At 45.4% G+C, this 19,693-nt stretch overlaps 1 protein-coding gene across 1 annotated transcript; it reads right to left on the bottom strand.

The window, feature by feature from the left end:
• Positions 1–1,373: 1,373 nt before the first annotated feature.
• Positions 1,374–6,547, bottom strand: LOC124699603 (glycerophosphodiester phosphodiesterase GDPD4-like). Its single transcript, XM_047231884.1, has 9 exons — positions 6,339–6,547; positions 6,148–6,234; positions 5,935–6,032; positions 5,038–5,098; positions 4,704–4,784; positions 4,440–4,532; positions 3,587–3,676; positions 1,917–2,044; positions 1,374–1,841 (listed from the first exon to the last, which is right to left on the bottom strand). The coding sequence occupies exons 1-9, from the start codon at positions 6,543–6,545 to the stop codon at positions 1,676–1,678; spliced, it is 1,011 nt and encodes a 336-aa protein (XP_047087840.1). The 5' UTR covers positions 6,546–6,547; the 3' UTR covers positions 1,374–1,675.
• Positions 6,548–19,693: the final 13,146 nt, after the last annotated feature.

Below are 19,693 nucleotides of genomic sequence, written 5' to 3'. Positions count from 1 at the left end.
AACCATTTCACATCATGTAGTGAAAGTATGTGTAAGCTAGTACTTTCATATATCTTGTCCTTTTGTTCATTAAGTGACTTTGTGAAAACAGAGTCACTGGTCAAATTCGCACGTTTAAAATTTCTTTTCTTAGAGAGGTTTAAATCGTATTTGTGCTAACACATCAATCGGCTATGTGAGTTAGATCTAAACTTGAATTTGATGCAAAAGGGGAAGATCTACACGGAAACTAATGCCATTTATCTGTAGCTTTAACCAAACGGTAGACTTAAGATCTATTCATACTTCTTTCTTAAAACGTGTACATGTTCTTGGCATACAAAGTTTTAAAAACCTACTGGTGTCTGTATCGTCCCATGGTTGATCTAGTCCTGAAACTTGGCCTTACTATACACAAAACAAACATAGTAAAATCGGACGTCGGACCAGATTTGTGGAGGTTGGAAGAAAACAAACAAAGGAAACCATCAGAGCACCTGAGATCAAAACTAAACCAATCGTTATGTGCGCCTACATGTTGTGTACTTATACCAAGTGCATAGGACGACCTGTGAGATCTACAGAAATGTGTCGGTCATTCGGACTAGACTAGATAGCATCATCTCGAGCATCTCGCTAGACGAGAAAATCACATGGGCAGGTAGAGAAAACATGAAAGATAAAACCTAGCTAATCATGTAAACAAGCAAGAACGTTTCTCTCAAAATAAAGGAAGGAACAAATACGTAGAGAGCAGAAACTAACTGACCTTGGCAATGGAGAATTGGAGGCACGGAGAGATGGAGAGCGGAGTGTCCAGACTTTGCTCAAACACAGGGCTCCTCCTCTCCCCGGGTGGAATTTGTACATGAGGAGTGCTACTAGGAAGGAAATAAATGCCAATGGGATAAGAGAATTATTTCCCGCCAGCTGTTAGGCGAAAGCGGCAACTTTTAATGGATGTTTATTTTTTGAACTAATTTAATTGATGTGTTTTGTTTTGTTTTTCTTTCTATAAAAGTTTTCTCCTTGCTAGCTTTGACTCTGTTTTAGAAGAAGAGGTATATACATTTTTGGTACCACAACTTGCCCTAGAGGTGCTGTAAAATAAGGACTGAGTCGAGTAAACTAAGGTTGGAGAGCCTGCCTGGCTTGATGTTGACCAAGGTCAACGGGCACAAGTGAGAATGGTGCTCTTTTTTTTCCTCGAGAAGAGAATCTTGCATATGTTCACAAGTGGATGGCATGCATTAGGTTGAGTTCTTATGAGAAATGTGTAGGTGCCCAGCCGATTTTTCCGGGGTGTCCATTTGGATTTGCAGTATTTCCATGTATCCTAGTGCTCTCATTTGCACATATTTATATTTATTCTTGTCTACATATTGATGCGTCAATGACAAAGGCATGATTCCATTATCTATAGCTAACATTACATGAGGGCGAGAAGGTTATCTTCCATTACATGTTAGCATTGTCATATCCTAAAGAATATCTTCCAGCGGTTACAGGGAAAAAGAAGTAAGAGCAAACGTCATCATGGTGAGATGAATGGCATAACACTTGAATCGTAAAAATGAATTAAAATCATCTATGCTACTGGTCAATCTCCATGGGAGAAAAAACTCCTTTCAGTTCTACTCTCGTATCATGCAGATAAAAGCAGTCACTGGAAATGCGATGAGGCTTATAGCCGTCACTATGCGAAGGCAATGCCATCTTCCATGCATTCTGTTCTCATCTCCTGCATCAGCTGCTGCAGGAGTGAAGGGTTGCTTGTCACAATTGCATCAACCTGCTCATACAGCATCCTCTTCATGGAGTCGCTATTGTCAACAGTCCATGCATAAACTTTTCGATCATTTCTGTTTCAAAACCCAGCAGCTCAGTTAGTTGTCAGACTAATTCCATTATCTAATTTCGAAAAGAAGAGACATTACCTGTGCATGGTCTTCATGAGCTTCCCATTGATCAAAGGATGATATACACCAACAACTTTAGCCCCTTCAATCCTCACTAACTCTGTTCTTCTGCCAGTTGACCAATCAACCATGACAATATAGCCAACCTGTAACAGATAAATAGCATGGGTGAGTTAGGGCATCTCCAACACGGCGACCCAAACCGGACGCGTTTGGGTCGCGCACTGTGACCCAACGCGCGGACGCACCGCAGAAGTCAAATACAACAAACAAAAAAAAACAAAAACAATTAAACCTAAAACATATTTCATTAAACATATGCCCTATTTTGGGCAAATTTATACATATGCCCTAATTTGGAAAAATTTAAACTACAAAAGAAAGCCCTTTATATGGGCTTTAAACTAAAAATATATATATAACCCTTGCCTAGGGTTTGAGGAGGACGAGGTGGCCGCCGGTGCGGCGCCTAGTCCCTGTGGACCTCATCGCCGTGGGCGTCGATGACGTCCCTGGGCGGGGATGCGCTGTTGTGGCTCGAGCGCGCCGGGGACTCCGGCCACGGCAACCATTTGGCCTCTTCCCAGGCCGAGTGGGGGTACGGAGCCGCCCGCTGCTCCGCCGCAGCCCGCAACTCCGCCTCCTCCCTGAGGCCCTCCCTGAGGCGGAGATGCGTCTCTTGCTCCTCCTCGCGCCTATCCTCCTCGCGCCTGGCCTCCTCCTACCGGAGCCTGGCCTCGTCGGCCGCCGCAAGGCCTCCTCCTCCCGGCAGGCCTGGCCGAGCAACGCCTAGGCCTTGGCGTCCTCGACCGCCTGCCGGGCCTCCTCCTCCATCACAGAGGTGCGGATCACCGCCGCGAGCTGCGGGCACTTGGCCTCCTCCTCCGCGATGGACAGCGCCATAGCGGCGCGCATGTCCGGGTCGTCGTCCTCCTCCGGCTTCGGTACCAGCGGCGCGGGTTGCGCCAATGCCGCGCCGACGCGGCCGGCCTCTCTGATGTAGAGACCGCCGCGGTGTCCGGCAGCCCTCAACGCCGGCGCAAGACGGCGGCTGCTGCTGGCCTCGCCGTCGTTGGCGTCGGGAGCAAAAGCCCTCTTCGGGGCCATGGCGGCGGTTGCGAGCGCGTGGGGAGGTGGACTAGAAGTGGGGAAGTGGACTGGACAGAGACAGTCCCCTCCCAGTCCACATTTAATAATAATCGCGCCCCCCACCGACAGCTGGGCCCAGGGAGGCGAGCAGACGCGCGAGCACGCCACGTGCCATCCACGGCCACGAAAACCTGGCCTAGATTTGGACTGGGTTTGGGTCGTCCCGGACACCGCGGCCATCCGCGTTTGCGATGCGTGGCCGCGTTGGGCCGCGTTTTTGTCCGTTTTGATCCATCCGGACGCGCGGGCGCGGGATGGGTCGCCACATTGGAGATGCCCTTACATAACAGCGCTGGTTGCAGCTAGGGGTGGGCAAACAAGGTTTCACGGTTTGACCGGTTTTAGCTTTTCATTTTTCCGCTCTAAAGTGGAATTGGAGATTTAATTTGTTAAAGGAAATGAACTACTCCCACTAACCGGTTTGAAACGGTTTCCACCGGTTTCAATTTTGCACACCCCTAGTTGCAGCCATGTAGGCATGGATAAAAGACTAGGATGCGGTTTATTGTATTTTCTATGGAAAATACAGAAAAACTTACCACAACATCTTTTGACAGGTTGATGACATCTCTTCCTATGTTGTCACTTTTTGACCAGATTACACAATTTGTGCAGTTTGTTCTCTTGATCTGCAAAGAATGTAAATGATATTGATGAAACATGATTTAGCAAACATGCTGAAAAACTGCGATATTTTGAGCAACTATGGTGAAATGATAAATAAATGAAACTAATAAGCAAATAAAGAAGTGCACAACTTTAGTTAGATGAATAGAACAATAGACAATTTTGCCATGGATGAAAATGCTAATTTTGAGAAGCAAATGTGACCAGGTAGAAAATATCAAACTACTGTAAGCACTTCCACCATTGCACAAATCACATACTAAAATTAACAGGCTCCTTTCCATTTAACCTGTAGAAAACCGCTGATACAGATATGATACGAACATGTGATGAACCAAGACTTGCATTTATTTATCATGTAAATGATGTTGATGAAAACATCATTTAGCAAACATGCTGAAAAGTTGCGATATTTTGGGAAACTATGGTCAAATGATAAATAAATGAAACTAATAAGAAAATAAAGAAGTGCACAACTTTAGTACGATGGATAGAACAAGAGACAATTTTGCCATGGATGAAAATGCTAATTTTGAGAAAAAAAAATGTGACCAGGTAGAAAATATCAAACTACTCTAAGCACTTCCACCATTACATAAAACACATACTAAATTAACAGGCTCCTTTCCATTTAACCTGTAGAAACCGATGATACAGATATGATAGAACATGTGATGAACCAAGACTTGCAGATAAAGGGAATAGCTTATGCTATTTGAACCACCTATTTAAGGACAAGTGAGAAATGATCTACATAGCACTTACAATGGACAGTACATCTTCAGCCAAACCTTTGTCAAATGAAGGAGGCCCAACTTTGATATCCAGAATCACTTGTCTTGCAGATTGCGCTATCAACTACAAGAGGTGAAACACTCAGTACCACACATATCAATTAATTCATACTCGTGTGTTTCAAACATAATCCACCAATAGCAACATTTACATGAGCCATTTGAAGGTTAAACGGATTACAAGGATTACTAATGAATAATTCCAACAACACAAACTCATTAGACAGATGCTTACTGCGAGAGCATCTTCTACTTTGCGAACTTCCTGGTTTTGAACTGTTCTTGATAGCTGAAACTTTGTGGACAATGCTTTTATCTACGAAGACTAAAAGGTCACTTTGTTAGTGTGTTCCATCACCAAAGTCAGCCGATGATCATGATGTGCTTCAGGAAACTAGGACTGAATATAATAAATGCAGCTACTTCACAACACACACTTCAAGTTGAAACTATCATTTGATCGGCTTCGTTTAGCACAGCTACAATAATGAAACACCACTTGCAATTTATGAACCGAGACAAACAAATTTTGTAGTTGGCAGATAGACTAAACAAATAAATAAACTCACCTCGTGAGCGCTCCAGTGGCCAACTTTTGCTGTAGAATTACCAGACATTCTTTGCAGATCCCTGATTGTGTCAATTTTGAATCAAGTCCATGATATATTATTACAACAAAAAAGAATTAGTACCATGCAAGCTACTGTACTTCTGTTTGAAATTTTTGCTTTTATTTATAAGTTATCATTTATTTGTGTTACATTAACAACTAGTGACTAGTGTTGGTGGATGCAAGCATCAATAATAACAAACCTTACAACAAGAGTATATTTTGGTTCCCATGTCTTCTGTAAATGACTGTTAACAGGCCCATTAACAGAAGGTGAAACCCTTTGATGGTTATGGAAGATAGTAGGAAAAATATACAAGCATTTCGAAGTAGAGTTTTCTTAGAACAGCAACTGAAGATAATAGTTGGACTAGATGATCACCGAAGTGTCAACAGATCAATAATGTGAGAGTGTGACCAAACATCCAAGTGCAGAGATAAGGTGCCTAGTTTTCCATCCAGTACACACTAGAGGTATAAACCACTAAAGTAGTGGTCCATTTTCCAGTTAGCTGCCAATCATCAACCAAGCAATAGTACAGTGAATGAAAAAATGGTAAACTATAATGGATCCAACCTCGAGTACAGTCTGTGAATAACAAATCAAGTAAACTATGCCATATCAAATGGTATAAAAACATCTATCTAGCGCATCTATTAGTATTAGAATTTATAACCACTTTCGTCAGCTCCATTACGTTATCTACGTTCATGGATACATACAACAAATGCAATAGTTCTTACTGAGTTCAGCTACTGAAACCAATCAACGGCCCTGTTTGCAGTTCAGGTTCCACATAAACTGCAATGTTTCAGGTAGATTCTGCCGCTACAGCCAGGCAGCAATTCAAATTACCTGTCATGGAGGGCGAAGAGGGTGCCATCCAAAGACCTCGACACGTCCACCTCCACGCAGTCTACGCGGGCGTCCAAAGCCATCCTGAAGGCGTCCATCTGAAACCAAGAACCCGTCAGCACATTTCTCCAGCCAAATAGATAGATAGATAAAAAAAATCATCCGGTAACAAGTTTCGCCGAGAATCCGGGATCGCGGTGATCTACCACCCACCGAGTTGGGGAATGCGTTTGTGGAGTCGCCGCCGTGCGCGCACACCATCGGCGGGCTCGCGATCCACCCGCAAGTCCTCTCGCGCATCTGTGAGACGCAAGGCGCCGCAGAAAGTTAGAACCGACGCGTGACAGATAAACACATCCGGAAGGGAAAAGGATCTCGAAGGGTGGACTGGTGCGGGGACGCACGCGGTGGAAGCGGCGGAGGCGGAGGTGGAAGAAGACCGGGGCGACGAGCGAGAGGGCGGCGACGAGGAGGAGCAGGCGGAGGAGGCGGCTGGCCGGTAGGCAGCGGCGGAGGCTGCGGAGGAGGGTGGCATACGGCGAGGCCCTCTTGGCGGCGGGGAAAAGGGGGAGCGGCGGCGGCTGCCGGCCGAGCCCGATGAGCCCTCTCATGCTCCCTTTCTCCCTCTCTCTCGCCGGTTCGCTGCTCTCCTCCCCACTTTCTCTTGACTGTGTATATCCTAAGAGCATGTCTAACACACCCCGTATAATCCGTTCAGCCCGTAAAATTTCGGCGGGATACGGGGCAGGCGCGATATGGGCCGTCTGGTTCCGTATTCGGGCCGGCCCGTTTCGGCGGAATACGGGACCCAGGAAATCGGCCCCGTCGCCCCCTACTTATACTGGGCGCAGGTGCGAGTGAGGGGTTAGCTCCGCCGTGCGCCGCCGCCTCCGTAGTTAGCTCCGGGGAGCAATTCCTCACTCCCCCGCGCTCCGGCCGCAGTACCGCCTCGAAGCGATCCCGCTCGCCGGACACCGTGGAGGAGGCGTGGCGGCGCCAGTGCAAGCGCTCCGCCCAGGGGAGCCGCCGTGCGGCGTGCCGGTACACCGGCGCGCTGTACGTTCCGGATGCGCTCCGGGAGTTTGCCGCGGGTGGGCGGTGGTACCGAGAAGACCCGCCGCTCAAGCCGATGAGCGGCGTCGCCTTCGAGAAGTGGCGCGCCGACTGGGAGCGTGACCGCACGTCGAAGGCGGCATGGGCGGCGCGCATCGGCGGCACCGGCGGCGGAGGAAGCGGAGGAGATCCGCGAGCCGGCGAGGAGGAAGCGGAGGCGGCAGAGGAGGAGGCGGCCTTCCGGCGTGCGCTGGCCGAATCCGAGAAGGATGCCGCCGAGAAGGCGCAGGCGGAGGCAGAGGAGGAGGCGGCGGCCATCGCCGCCGTCCGGGACTTCGAGGCGGCGGAGGCGCAGGAGGAGGCGGCCTCCATCGCGTTCATCCCATTTGTCATCCTTGACGAATAGATGTAGGATAGATCAGTAGTATGATCGTAATGTATGTATGATCCGTAGTATGATCAATGAAGATGAACTTCTCGGGGTTTCAATTTTTGAAAATACGGGGCGAAATACGGGGTCTGCTAGACGAAATAGCTCTTCCGTTAGCAATTTTTCGATACGGGGCGAAATGCGAGCGTTATACGGGGCATAGGAATACGGGGCCTGTTAGACATTCTCTAAGTGTTGAGAACCAGCAATTGGTACTCACACAGGGCCATAGGCCAGTACATGTACATGTGTGACAATGTGCAGGTAAGCCCCTCATACACCGGGGAATAACGGAAAAGGGACTATACAACTCTAACACCCCCCTCAAACTCATGGTGGATCGACAACACTGAGTTTGGAGAGAAAGAATCCATGCTGTGCTCTGGTCTGAGCCTTCGTGAAGAAGTCAGCAAGATGTAGCTCAGAAGGCACATAGTGAAGGGCCATAACCTGTTCCTGCACAGCATGACGCACATAGAAGGCATCAACACCGATATGTTTGGTGAGCTCGTGCTTCACCGGGTCACGCGCAATGCTGATGGCACCAGTGCCGTCCGATAGGAGAGGAGTCGGGGCATCAGCAGAAACACCAAAGTCCGCAAGTAACCAGCGTAACCAAGTCACCTCAACCGTCAAGAGAGCCATAGCTCGCATCTCAGCCTCGACAGTCGAACGAGAGACTGCAACGTGCTTCTTGGTCTTCCAAGCAATGAGAGAGCCATCAAGAAAATCACAGTAGGCAGAAAGAGACTTGCGATCCTCCGGATCGCTAGCCCAGGTAGCATCTGAGTAGGTCTGGAGCTGTAGGGAGCTGCAGCGAGGAAAGAAAAGGCGACGGGAGATAGTGCCACGAAGATAGCGGAGGACACGAAGAAGATGACTATAGTGGACACTAGTGGGAGCAGCCATGAACTGACTCAGAATGTGGACCGGGTAGGAGATGTCAGGACGGGTGACAACAAGATAGACAAAGCTCCTAACCAAATGACGATATCGAGTCGGGACTGGAAGAGGATCACCATCAGAGGAGCGGAGGTGAACGTTGAGCTTCATCAGAGTCTCAACAGTGCGCTCATCACCAAGAGCGGCACGAGTGATAAGGTCCTGAATATACTTCTCCTGGGAGATATAGAAGCCGTCGGAGGTAGAGGAAACCTCAAGCCCAAGAAAGTAGCGAAGAGGACCAAGATCAGTCATGAGAAACTGATCGCGAAGACGGGCCTTGACAAAGGCAATATACTCAGGGTCGTCACCTGTGATGATCATGTCATCAACATAAAGAAGAAGAAGAGTCCAGCCACGAGGAGATGTGTGGACAAAGAGCGCAGGGTCATGTGCGCTAGGGACAAAACCAGCAGAGGTCACAACAGAGGCGAAACGCTGAAACCAGGCGCGAGGAGCTGGCTTAAGGCCATAGAGAGAGCGCCAGAGACGACAGACCATGCCATCGGGAACAGGATAGCCAGGAGGTGGCTGCATGTACACCTCCTCGTGCAGCTCACCGTTAAGAAAAGCATTCTGCACATCAAGCTGAGAGACAGACCATCGACGAACAGAAGCAACGGCAAGGAGAGTACGAACAGTGGTCATGTGAGCCACTGGAGCAAAGGTCTCATCATAGTCACGGCCATGCTCCTGCTGAAAACTGCGAGCCACAAGACGAGCCTTGTAGCGCTCAAGGGAACCATCAGAGCGAGTCTTGACCTTATAGACCCACTTGCAGGTGATGGGACAAACAGAGGAAGGAGGGGTGACAATGTCCCAGGTGCCCGTACGTTCGAGGGCAGCAATCTCCTCAGCCATCGCTAGCTGCCATTCGGGACGAGCAACAGCATCCCGATAAGAAGTCGGCTCAAGGATAGCAGAGAGGCCGTAGTGAGTGGGAGAATAGCGATTAGGAGGAGGACGAGGCCGAGCACGAAGATGATGAGTCGGCTCAGACGGAGAGGGCATCGCACCAGAAGTGGAGGGTGTGTCAGAAGGAGCAGCATCATCCTCACGTGGACGACGGGAGTAGTAAAAAGGGTAGCTAGGGAGGTACCACCGTAGGCGAGGAGGGAGACATGGGAGAGGAAGGTGTGGAAGGTGTGGAGGATGGGGAAGGTGGTGAGGTAGGAGAGGAGAGTCTGGTGGGCGAAGAAGGAGAGGGTGGTGAGAGACTCGGCAGAGCAGGGACCTGAGGCATAGGAGGAGGGGAATCAGGGAACATGAGAAAAGAGATGTCATGCACCGAGAAAGAAGAGGAGGAGGGACGCGGATAGAAAGGACGGGACTCATCAAACGTGACATCCTGAGATATGCGCATCCGCCGACAAATAGGATCCCAACACTTATATCCCTTGTGCTCAGGGCTGTAGCCAAGGAAGACACACTCAAAAGATGAGCAGTTAGCTTGGTGTGTTCGCGTGGAGCGAGAAGAACATAGCAAACGCAACCAAAAAGACGAAGGGTCAAGTAGTCAGGAGTGTGACCAGTAAGACGCTCAAGGGGAATACCACCCTGCAAGGCTATGGAGGGCTGAAGGTTGATGAGATAGGTGGAAATAGACACAGCCTCAGCCCAGAAGTGAGGAGGAAGAGAGGCAGCGATCATCATCGCATGAGCCGTCACAAGCAGATGGCGATGCTTGCGCTCAGCCACACCATTTTGGGCATGAGCGCCAGGGCAAGAGAACTTGGCAAGAGTTCCCTGTTCAGCAAGAAAACCGCGCAACAGCTGAGAGATATACTCACCAGCAGAATCAGCCTGAAAGACACGTACAGGCGTGGAAAACTGAGTGTGGACCATGGCAGCAAAACACTTATATATCGAGAGAACCTCGCTGCGAGAAGTCATAAAATAAATCCAAGTGTGGCGAGAGAAGTCATCGATAAAAATAACATAGTAGCGGTGGCCCCCCTTCAAAGCAAAGGGAGCCGGACCCCATACATCAGAATGGATCAAATCGAAGGGACGCTGAGATACAGACTGACTAGTAGGATAAGGTAACTGATTTTGTTTACCAAGCCTACAACCCTGACAACCCTGAAGCGAGACATCTCCTGAGACAGGCCCCAGAAGACCTCGACGAAGTAAAGATGACAACCGAGAACCACAAAGATGACCAAGACGATGATGCCACTGCTGGAAGGAGGCGGTAGTGGAAGCAGCAAGCACACATAGTGCAGTCGATGAAGCGGTGGAAGAAGGAACATGAAGCCAGTCAAGCTGCCAAAGTCCCTGGGAGTCACGGCACCGAGGGCCAGCCCCAACCAGTGCCCGAGTGTGAGTGTCCTGAACAGAACAAGAATCAACATCAAGAATGACCCGACAACCAGAATCAGTTAGTTGAGCAGCGGAAAACAAGTTCATGGTAAGACGGAGAACATGAGAAACATTAGGAACAGAAAAGGAGGAAGTAGAAAGAGTGCCATGACTAGCGACAGAAAGAGAAGTACCATCGGCAGTAAGAACACGAACAGGAAGAGGAAGAGGTCGAAGAGAAGAAAGAGAGGAAGAGTCAGGAGACATGTGAAAAGAAGCTCCAGAATCCAGAACCCACGAAGATGTACCTGACTATGGGGAGGAAACAGCCGCAGAGGCAGCAGTACCCATCGAAGCAGAGCCGGAGGAGGCAAGAAGACGCTGAAGTCTCGCTATATCCCGCTCAGTGAAGCCAGTGGCGACAGGCGCCGAAGGTGGAGCACGAGGAGGCACACCCCGTTGCTTCTGATAGCAGTCAGACTCAAGGTGACCAGTTCTCCGACAGTGAGTGCAGAACCGAGGAAGGCGAGAGCGACTCCCACCACGAGAAGGGCGGGCTCCTCCAGAAGCAGCAGGCGCTGGTGTAGGTAGAAGCGGCGGTGCAGGAGCAGTGGGAACTCGAGTAGCCAGAACAGAGGGTGTCCCAAGTAGTCCAGCACCACGCAGACGAGTCTCCTCAGCACGAAGCTCAGTCAGCACCTCTGAGATAGGAACACGGCCTCGAGCAAACAACTGAGCACGACGAGGCTCAAACTCTGGGCGAAGTCGAGACAGGAACTCATGGATCCTCTGGAAGTCTATATCTGAACGTACTGTCCGGCAACACTGGCAAGTACCACAAACAACACTACGAATGGAGTCAAGCTGGCGCCAGATCGCCGCACTCTGGGTGTAGAACTCATCAACAGTAGAGTCACCCTGCTGAAGATCATGCTCCTGACGCAACACAGACAAGTACAGAGAATCCCCAGAAGGCTGATAGCGCTGACGAAGGTGAGACCACATCTCAGCGACAGTAGCGAAGCCCATAAACTCAGAAGCAAACTGTGGTTGAACACTCTGCGAAAGAACAGTGGCAGCTCTAGCATCCTCATCACACCACTGAGTAAAGGTAGCCAAACTATCGCGGTAGGAGTCAATAGCCTCTGAATAGGTAAGTACCTGCTCATCATAAGCCTCATCAGCAGCAGTCTCGGCAGACTTGGCTGCATCCCGATCAGCCTGCGTAGCATCCTCGGCAAGGGCCTGTGGCACAGACGGTGGAGTAGGAGGCACGGGAGCAGTGGGATGCGGCGGATGCTGCGGCGTGGAAGCGGCTCCTTGTGACGGTAAAGCACACGTTCGTTGGGAACCCCAAGAGGAAGGTATGATGAGTGCAGCAGCTAGTTTTCCCTCAGTAAGAAACCAAGGTTTATCGAACCAGTAGGAGATGAAGGCCACGTGAAGGTTGTTGGTGGAGGAGTGTAGTGCGGCGCAACACCAGTGATTCCGGCGCCAACATGGAACCTGCACAACACAATCAAACTACTTTGCCCCAACTTAACAGTGAGGTTGTCAATCTCACCGGCTTGCTGAAAACAAAGGATTAAACGTATGGTGTGGAGAATTATGTTTTCTTGTAGAAAACAACAGAGAACAGTGATTGCAGTAGATTGTATTTCAGATGTAAAAGAAAGGACCGGGGTCCACAGTTCACTAGTGGTGTCTCTCCCATAAGATAAATAGCATGTTGAGTGAACAAATTACAGTTGGGCAATTGACAGAATAGAGATGCATATACATATCATGATGACTAATATGAGATTTACTTACGGCATTACGACAAAGAACATAGACCGCCATCCAGCATGCATCTATGCCTAAAAAGTCCACCTTCGAGTTAACATCCGCACCCTTCCAGGTATTAAGTTGCAAACAACAGACAATTGCATTAAGTACTGCGCGTAATGTAATCAACACAAATATCCTTAGACAAAGCATTGATGTTTTATCCCTAGTAGCAACAGCACATCCACAACCTTAGGGGTTGCTGTCACTCCCCCAGATTCAATGGAGACATGAACCCACTATCTAGCATAAATACTCCCTCTTGGAGTCACAAGTATCAACTTGGCCGAGCCTCTACTAGCAACGGAGAGCATGCAAGAACATAAATAACACATATATGATAGATCAATAATCAACTTGACATATTATTCAATATTCATCGGATCCCAACAAACACAACATGTAGCATTACAAATAGATGATCCTGATCATGATAGGCAGCTCACAAGATCTAAACATGATAGCACAAGAGAAGAAGACAACCATCTAGCTACTGCTATGGACCCGTAGTCCAAGGATGAACTACTCACGCATCAGTCCGGAGGCGGGCATGGTGATGTAGAGCCCTCCGGTGATGATTCCCCTCTCCGGCAGGGTGCCGGAGACGATCTTCTGAACCCCCCGAGATGGGGTTGACGACGGCGGCGTCTCTGGAACTTTTTCCATATCGTGGCTCTTGGTCCTAGGTTTTCGCGACGGAGGGAATAAATAGGCGAAGGGGCAGCGTAAGGGGGCGCCCGAGGGGCCCACACCATATGGCGGCGCGGCTAGAGGTGGGGCCGCGCCGCCCTATGGGATGGCCGCCTCGTGGCCCTTCTCCGTCTCCTCTTCGGTGTTCTGGAAGGCTCCGTGGAAAATAAGACCGTGGGCTTTTGTTTCGTCCAATTCCAAGAATATTTGTAAATTAACTTTTCTGAAATCAAAAACAGTAGAAAACAGGAACTGGCACTGCGGCATCTTGTTAATAGGTTAGTCCCGGAAAATGCATAAAAACATTATAAAGTATGACTAAAACATGTTGGTATTGTCATAAAACTAGCATGGAACATAATAAATTATAGATACGTTGGAGACGTATCAAGCATCCCCAAGCTTAGTTCCTACTCGCCCTCGAGTAGGTAAACGATAAAAACAATAATTTCTGAAGTGACATGCTACCAACACAATCTTGATCAATACTATTGTAAAGCATATGAGATGAATGAAGTGATTCAAAGCAATGGTATATAGATTGCTAACAAAAAGATAATGACTAAACAACTGAATCATATAGCAAAAACTTTTCATGAATAGTACTTTCAAGACAAGCATCAAAAAGACTTGCATAAGAGCTAACTCATAAAGCAATAGATTCAAAGTAAGAGGCATTGAAGCAACACAAGGGAAGATTTAAGTTTCAGTAATTGCTTTCAACTTGTAACATGTATATCTCATGGATAATTGTCAACACAAAGTAATATAATAAGTGCAATAAGTAAACATGTAAGAATCAGTGCACACAGTTGACACAAGTGTTTGCTTCTAAGATAGAAAGAAGTAGGTAAACCGACTCAACATAAAGTAAACGAAAGGCCCTTCACGAGAGGGAAGCGGGGATTACTCATGTGCTAGAGCTTTTTATTTTGAAAACATGGAAACAATTGTGTCAACGGTAGTAATAATTCATATGGGTTATGCATAAAACTTCCTATAAGTTGCAATCCTCATGCATCGAATACTAATAGTGCCCGCACCTTGTCCTAATTAGCTCGGATTTCCATGGATTATCATTGCATTACATATGTTTCAACCAAGTGTCACAAAGGGGTACCTCTATGCCACTCGTACAAAGGTCCAAGGAGATAAATCGCATTTGATTTCTCGATTTTGATAGATCTCAACTTGAGGACATCCATACCGGGACAACATAGAAAACAGATAATGGACTCCTCTTTTTAATGCTTAAAGCATTCAACATTAAATAATATTCTCATAAGAGATTCTGAGGATTAATGTCCAAGCTGAAACTTCCACCATGATACATGGCTTTGGTTGGCGGCCCAATGTTCTTCTCTAACAACATGCGTACTCAAACCATTCAACTCATGGCAAATCTCCCTTTACTTCAGACAAGACGAACATGCATAGAAACTCACATGATATTCAACAAAGGTGTAGGTTGATGGCGTCCCCAGAAACATGGTTACCGCTCAACAAGCAACTCATAAGAACTAAGATACATAGCAACATATTCATTACCACAATAGTTTTTAGGCTACTTTCCCATGAGCTATGTATTGCAAAGACAAGCAATGAAATTTTAAAGGTAGCACGCAAGCAATTTACTTTGGAATGGCAGAAAAATACCACATATAGAAAGTTATGGTGGACACAAATGGCATAGGTTTTGGCTCAAGGTTTTTGGATGCACGAGAAGTATTCCCTCTCAGTACAAGGCTTTGGCTAGCAAGGTTGTTTGAAGCAAACACAAGTATGAACCGGTACAGCAAAAACTTACACAAGAACATATTGCAAGCATTATAAGACTCTACACTGTCTTCCTTGTTGTTCAAACACTTTTACCAGAAAATATCTAAACCTTAGAGAGACCAATCATGCAAACCAAATTTCAACAAGCTCTACGGTAGTTCTCCACTACTAGATTTAAACTACATGATGCAAGAGCTTAAACATGATCTACTTGAGAGCTCAAAACAATTGCCAAGTATCAAATTATTCAAGACAATATGAGGAATTTTCTGTTTCCAACCAAATAACAACAAGTACAAGTGCTGCGGCTTTTAGCTTTCGCCATGAATATTAAAGTAAGATGAAGAACACAAGTGTCCAAATGAAAAAGCGAAGCGTGTCTCTCTCCAATACAAGGATTGCTGGGATCCGAATTTATTCAAACATAAACAAAAATAAAAGCAAACAGACGCTCTAAGTAAAGCACATAAGATGTGACAGAATTAAAATATAGTTTCACTAGAGGTGACCTGATAAGTTTGTTGATGAAGAAGGGGATGCCTTAGGCATCCCCAAGCTTAGACGCTTGAGTCTTCTTGAAATATGCAGGGATGAACCACGGGGGCATCCCCAAGCTTAGACTTTTCACTCTTCTTGATCATATCATATCATCCTTCTCTCTTGATCCTTGAAAACTTCCTCCACACCAAACTCAAAACAATCTCATTAGAGGGTTAGTGCATAATCAAAAATTCACATGTTCAGCAAGGACACAATCATTACCAACACTTCTGGACATTACTCAAGGCTACTGAAATTTAATGGAGCAAAGAAATCCAATCAAACACAGTAAAAGAGGCAATGCGAAATAAAAGGAAGAATTTGTCAAAACAGAACAGTTCGTAAAGACGATTTTTTTGAGGCACTTAACTTGCTCAGATGGAAAAACTCAAAACTAATGAAAGTTGCGTACATATGTGAGGATCACGCATGAATTTTCTCAGATTTTTTTGATTCTTATATAGAGAGAGAAACACGAATTCGTGACAGTTAACAAATCTGTTTCTGCGCAGAAATCCAAATCTAGTATCAACCTTCTATTAGAGACTTTACTTGGCACAACTATGCATGAAAATAAAGATACGAAGGTATTGCTACAGTAGTAACAAGCACCTTGACTCAAATATAAAACAAAAATTGTAGAAATAAAATAATGGGTTGTCTCCCATAAGCGCTTTTCTTTAACGCCTTTCAGCTAGGCGCAGAAAGTGCAAATCAAGTATTATCAAGAGAAGAAGCATCAACATCATAATTTGTTCTAATAGTGGAATCAAAAGGCATATTCATTCTCTTTCTAGGAAAGTGTTCCATACCTTTCTTAAGAGGGAATTGATACTTGATATTTCCTTCTTTTATATCAATAATAGCACCAACAGTTCGAAGAAAGGGTCTTCTGATGGCGTGTAACAGGTCTTCCCAATATAATTGGACAAGATGCATTGCATTCAATATCAAGACAACAAAATCAGCGGGAACAAGGTTATTGTTAGCGGTAATCATGAACATTATCAACTTTACCAAGGTTTCTTTGTAGAATGATCGGCAAGATTAACATCCAAATAACAATTTTTATTGGTGGCAAGTCAAGCATATTATAAATTTTCTTAGGCATAACGAAATACTTGCACCAAGATCACATAAAGCATTACAATCAAAATCTTTAACCTTCATCTTAATGATGGGCTCCCAACCATCTTCTAGCTTTTTAGGAATAGAGGCTTCAGCGCTCTAGTTTCTCTTCTCTAGCTTTTATGAAGAGCATTTGTAATATGATGCGTGAAAGCCAAATTTATAGCACTAGCATTAGGACTTTTAGCAAGTTTTGCAAGAACTTTATAACTTCAGAGATGTGGCAATCATCAAAATTCAAACCATTATAATCTAAAGCAATGGGATCATCATCCCCAATGTTGGAAAAAATTTCAGCGAGCTTTATCACGAGCGGTTTCAGCGAGTTTATGCGGTTTCGGGCAGTTTTCGCGCTTTGCATTAGAAGTGGAAACATTGCTAACTATCAATTCTTTTATTAGTATGAGTAGGAGGTGCAGCAACATGTGTAGCATTAGCATTACTAGTGGTGGTAATAGTCCAAACTTTAGCTATATTCTTCTCTTTAGCTAGTTTTTCATTTTCTTCTCTATCCCACCTATCACGCTGAGTTCAGCCATTAATCTTATATTCTCATTAATTCTAACTTGAATGGCATTTGCTGTAGTAACAATTTTATTTTCAATATCCTATTAGGCATAACTTTCGATTTCAAAAGATCAACATCGGAGGCAAGACTATCAACTCTAGAAACAAGAATATCAATTTTATTGAGCTTTTTCCTCAGCAGTTTGTTAAAAGCAGTTTGTGTACTAATAAATTCTTTAAGCATGGCTTCAAGTCCAGGGGGTGAATTCCTATTATTGTTGTAAGAATTTCCATAAGAATTAGCATAGCCGTTACCATTATTATAAGGATATGGCCTATAGTTATTACTAGAATTGTTAGGTAAGCATTGTTGTTGAAATTATTATTTTTAATGAAGTTTACATCAACATGTTCTTCTTGTGCAACCAATGAAGCTAACGGAACATTATTAGGATCAACATTAGTCCTATCATTCACAAGCATAGACATAATAGCATCAACCTTATCATTCAAGGAAGAGGATTCTTCAACAGAATTTACCTTCTTACCTTGTGGAGCTCTTTCAGTGTGCCATTCAGAGTAGTTGATCATCATATTATCAAGAAGCTTTGTTGCTTCACCAAGAGTGATGGACATAAAGGTACCTCCAGCGAGCTGAATCCAATAAATTCCGTGAAGAAAAATTTAGTCACTGCATAGAAGGTTTGGATGATCATCCAAGTAGTCGGTCCATGGGTTGGGCAATTTTTAACGGAGAGATTTCATTCTTTCCCAAGCTTGAGCAACATGTTCAGTATCTAATTGTTTAAAATTCATTATGCTACTCCTCAAAGATATAATTTTTAGCGGGGGATAATATCTACCAATAAAAGCATCCTTGCATTTAGTCCATGAATCAATACTATTCTTAGGCGAGAGATAGCAACCAATCTTTAGCTCTTCCTCTTAATGAGAAAGGGAACAATTTTAGTTTAATAATATCACCATCTACATCTTTATATTTTTGCATTTCACATAGTTCAACAAAATTATTAAGATGGGCAGCGTGACATCATCAGAACTAATTCCGGAAAATTGATCTGTTCATGACAAAGATTCGGTAAAGCGGGTTTAATTTCAAAGAATTACATTCGTAGTAGCGAGTGGAGCAATAGGTGTGCATAAGAAATCATTATTATTTGTTGGTTGTGAAGTCACACAACTTAGTATTTTCGAGCGTTGGCCATTTTAGCAATAGTAAATAAAGCAAACTAGATAAAGTAAATGCAAGTAAACTAATTTTTTGTGTTTTCGATATAGCAAACAAGATAGCAAATAAAGTAAAACTAGCAACTAATTTTTTTGTGTTTTGATTTAGTGCAGCAAACAAAGTAGTAAATAAAATAAAGCAAGACAAAAACAAAGTAAAGAGATTGAGAAGTGGAGACTCCCCTTGCAGCGTGTCTTGATCTCCCGACAACGAGCGCCGAGAAAAATATGCTTGATGGCGTGTATTTCACACGTTCGTTGGGCAACCCCAAGAGGAAGGTATGATGCGCACAGCAGCAAGTTTTCCCTCGAGAAAGAAACCAAGGTTTATCGAACCGGGAGGAGCCAAGAAGCACGTTGAAGGTTGATGGCGGCGGGATGTAGTGCGGCGCAACACCGGAGATTCGGCGCCAGCGTGGAACCTGCACAACACAACCAAGCTACTTTGCCCCAACGAAACGGTGGGGTTGTCAATCTCACCGGCTTGCTGTAACAAAGGATTAACCGTATTGTGTGGAAGATGATTGTTTGCGAGAAAACGGTAGAAACAAGTATTGCGATGGATTGTATTTCGGTAAAGAGAATTGGACCGGGGTCCACGAGTTCACTAGAGGTGTCTCTCCCATAAGACGAACAGCATGTTGGGTGAACAAATTACGGTTGGGCAATTGACAAATAAAGAGAGCATGACCATGCACATACATATCATGATGAGTATAGTGAGATTTAATTGGGCATTACGACAAAGTACATAGACCGCCATCCAAGCGCATCTATGCCTAAAAAGTCCACCTTCGGGTTATCATCAGAACCCCCTCCGAGTATTAAGTTGCAAAGCAACGAGACAATTGCATTAAGTATGGTGCGTAATGTAATCAACAACTACATCCTTAGACATAGCATCAATGTTTTATCCCTAGTGGCAACAGCACAACACAACCTTAGAACTTTACATCACTTTGTCCGAGTGTCAATGCGGGCATGAACCCACTATCGAGCATAAGTACTCCCTCTTGGAGTTAAAAGCATCTACTTGGCGAGCATCTACTAATAACGGAGAGCATGCAAGATCATAAACAACACATAAGCATAACTTTGATAATCAACATAACAAGTATTCTCTATTCATCGGATCCCAACAAACGCAACATATAGAATTACATATAGATGATCTTGATCATGATAGGCAGCTCACAAGATCCGACAATGATAGCACAATGGGGAGAAGACAACCATCTAGCTACTTTGCTATGGACCCATAGTCCAGGGGTAGACTACTCACTCATCACTCACGAGAGCGACCATGGCGGTGAT

This window comes from Lolium rigidum, chromosome 3 (assembly GCF_022539505.1).
Source record: "Lolium rigidum isolate FL_2022 chromosome 3, APGP_CSIRO_Lrig_0.1, whole genome shotgun sequence".
NCBI classification, from domain to species: domain Eukaryota; kingdom Viridiplantae; phylum Streptophyta; class Magnoliopsida; order Poales; family Poaceae; genus Lolium; species Lolium rigidum.
Note: the sequence above shows the minus strand (reverse complement) of the source record. Positions and strands in the feature narration are given on the sequence as shown.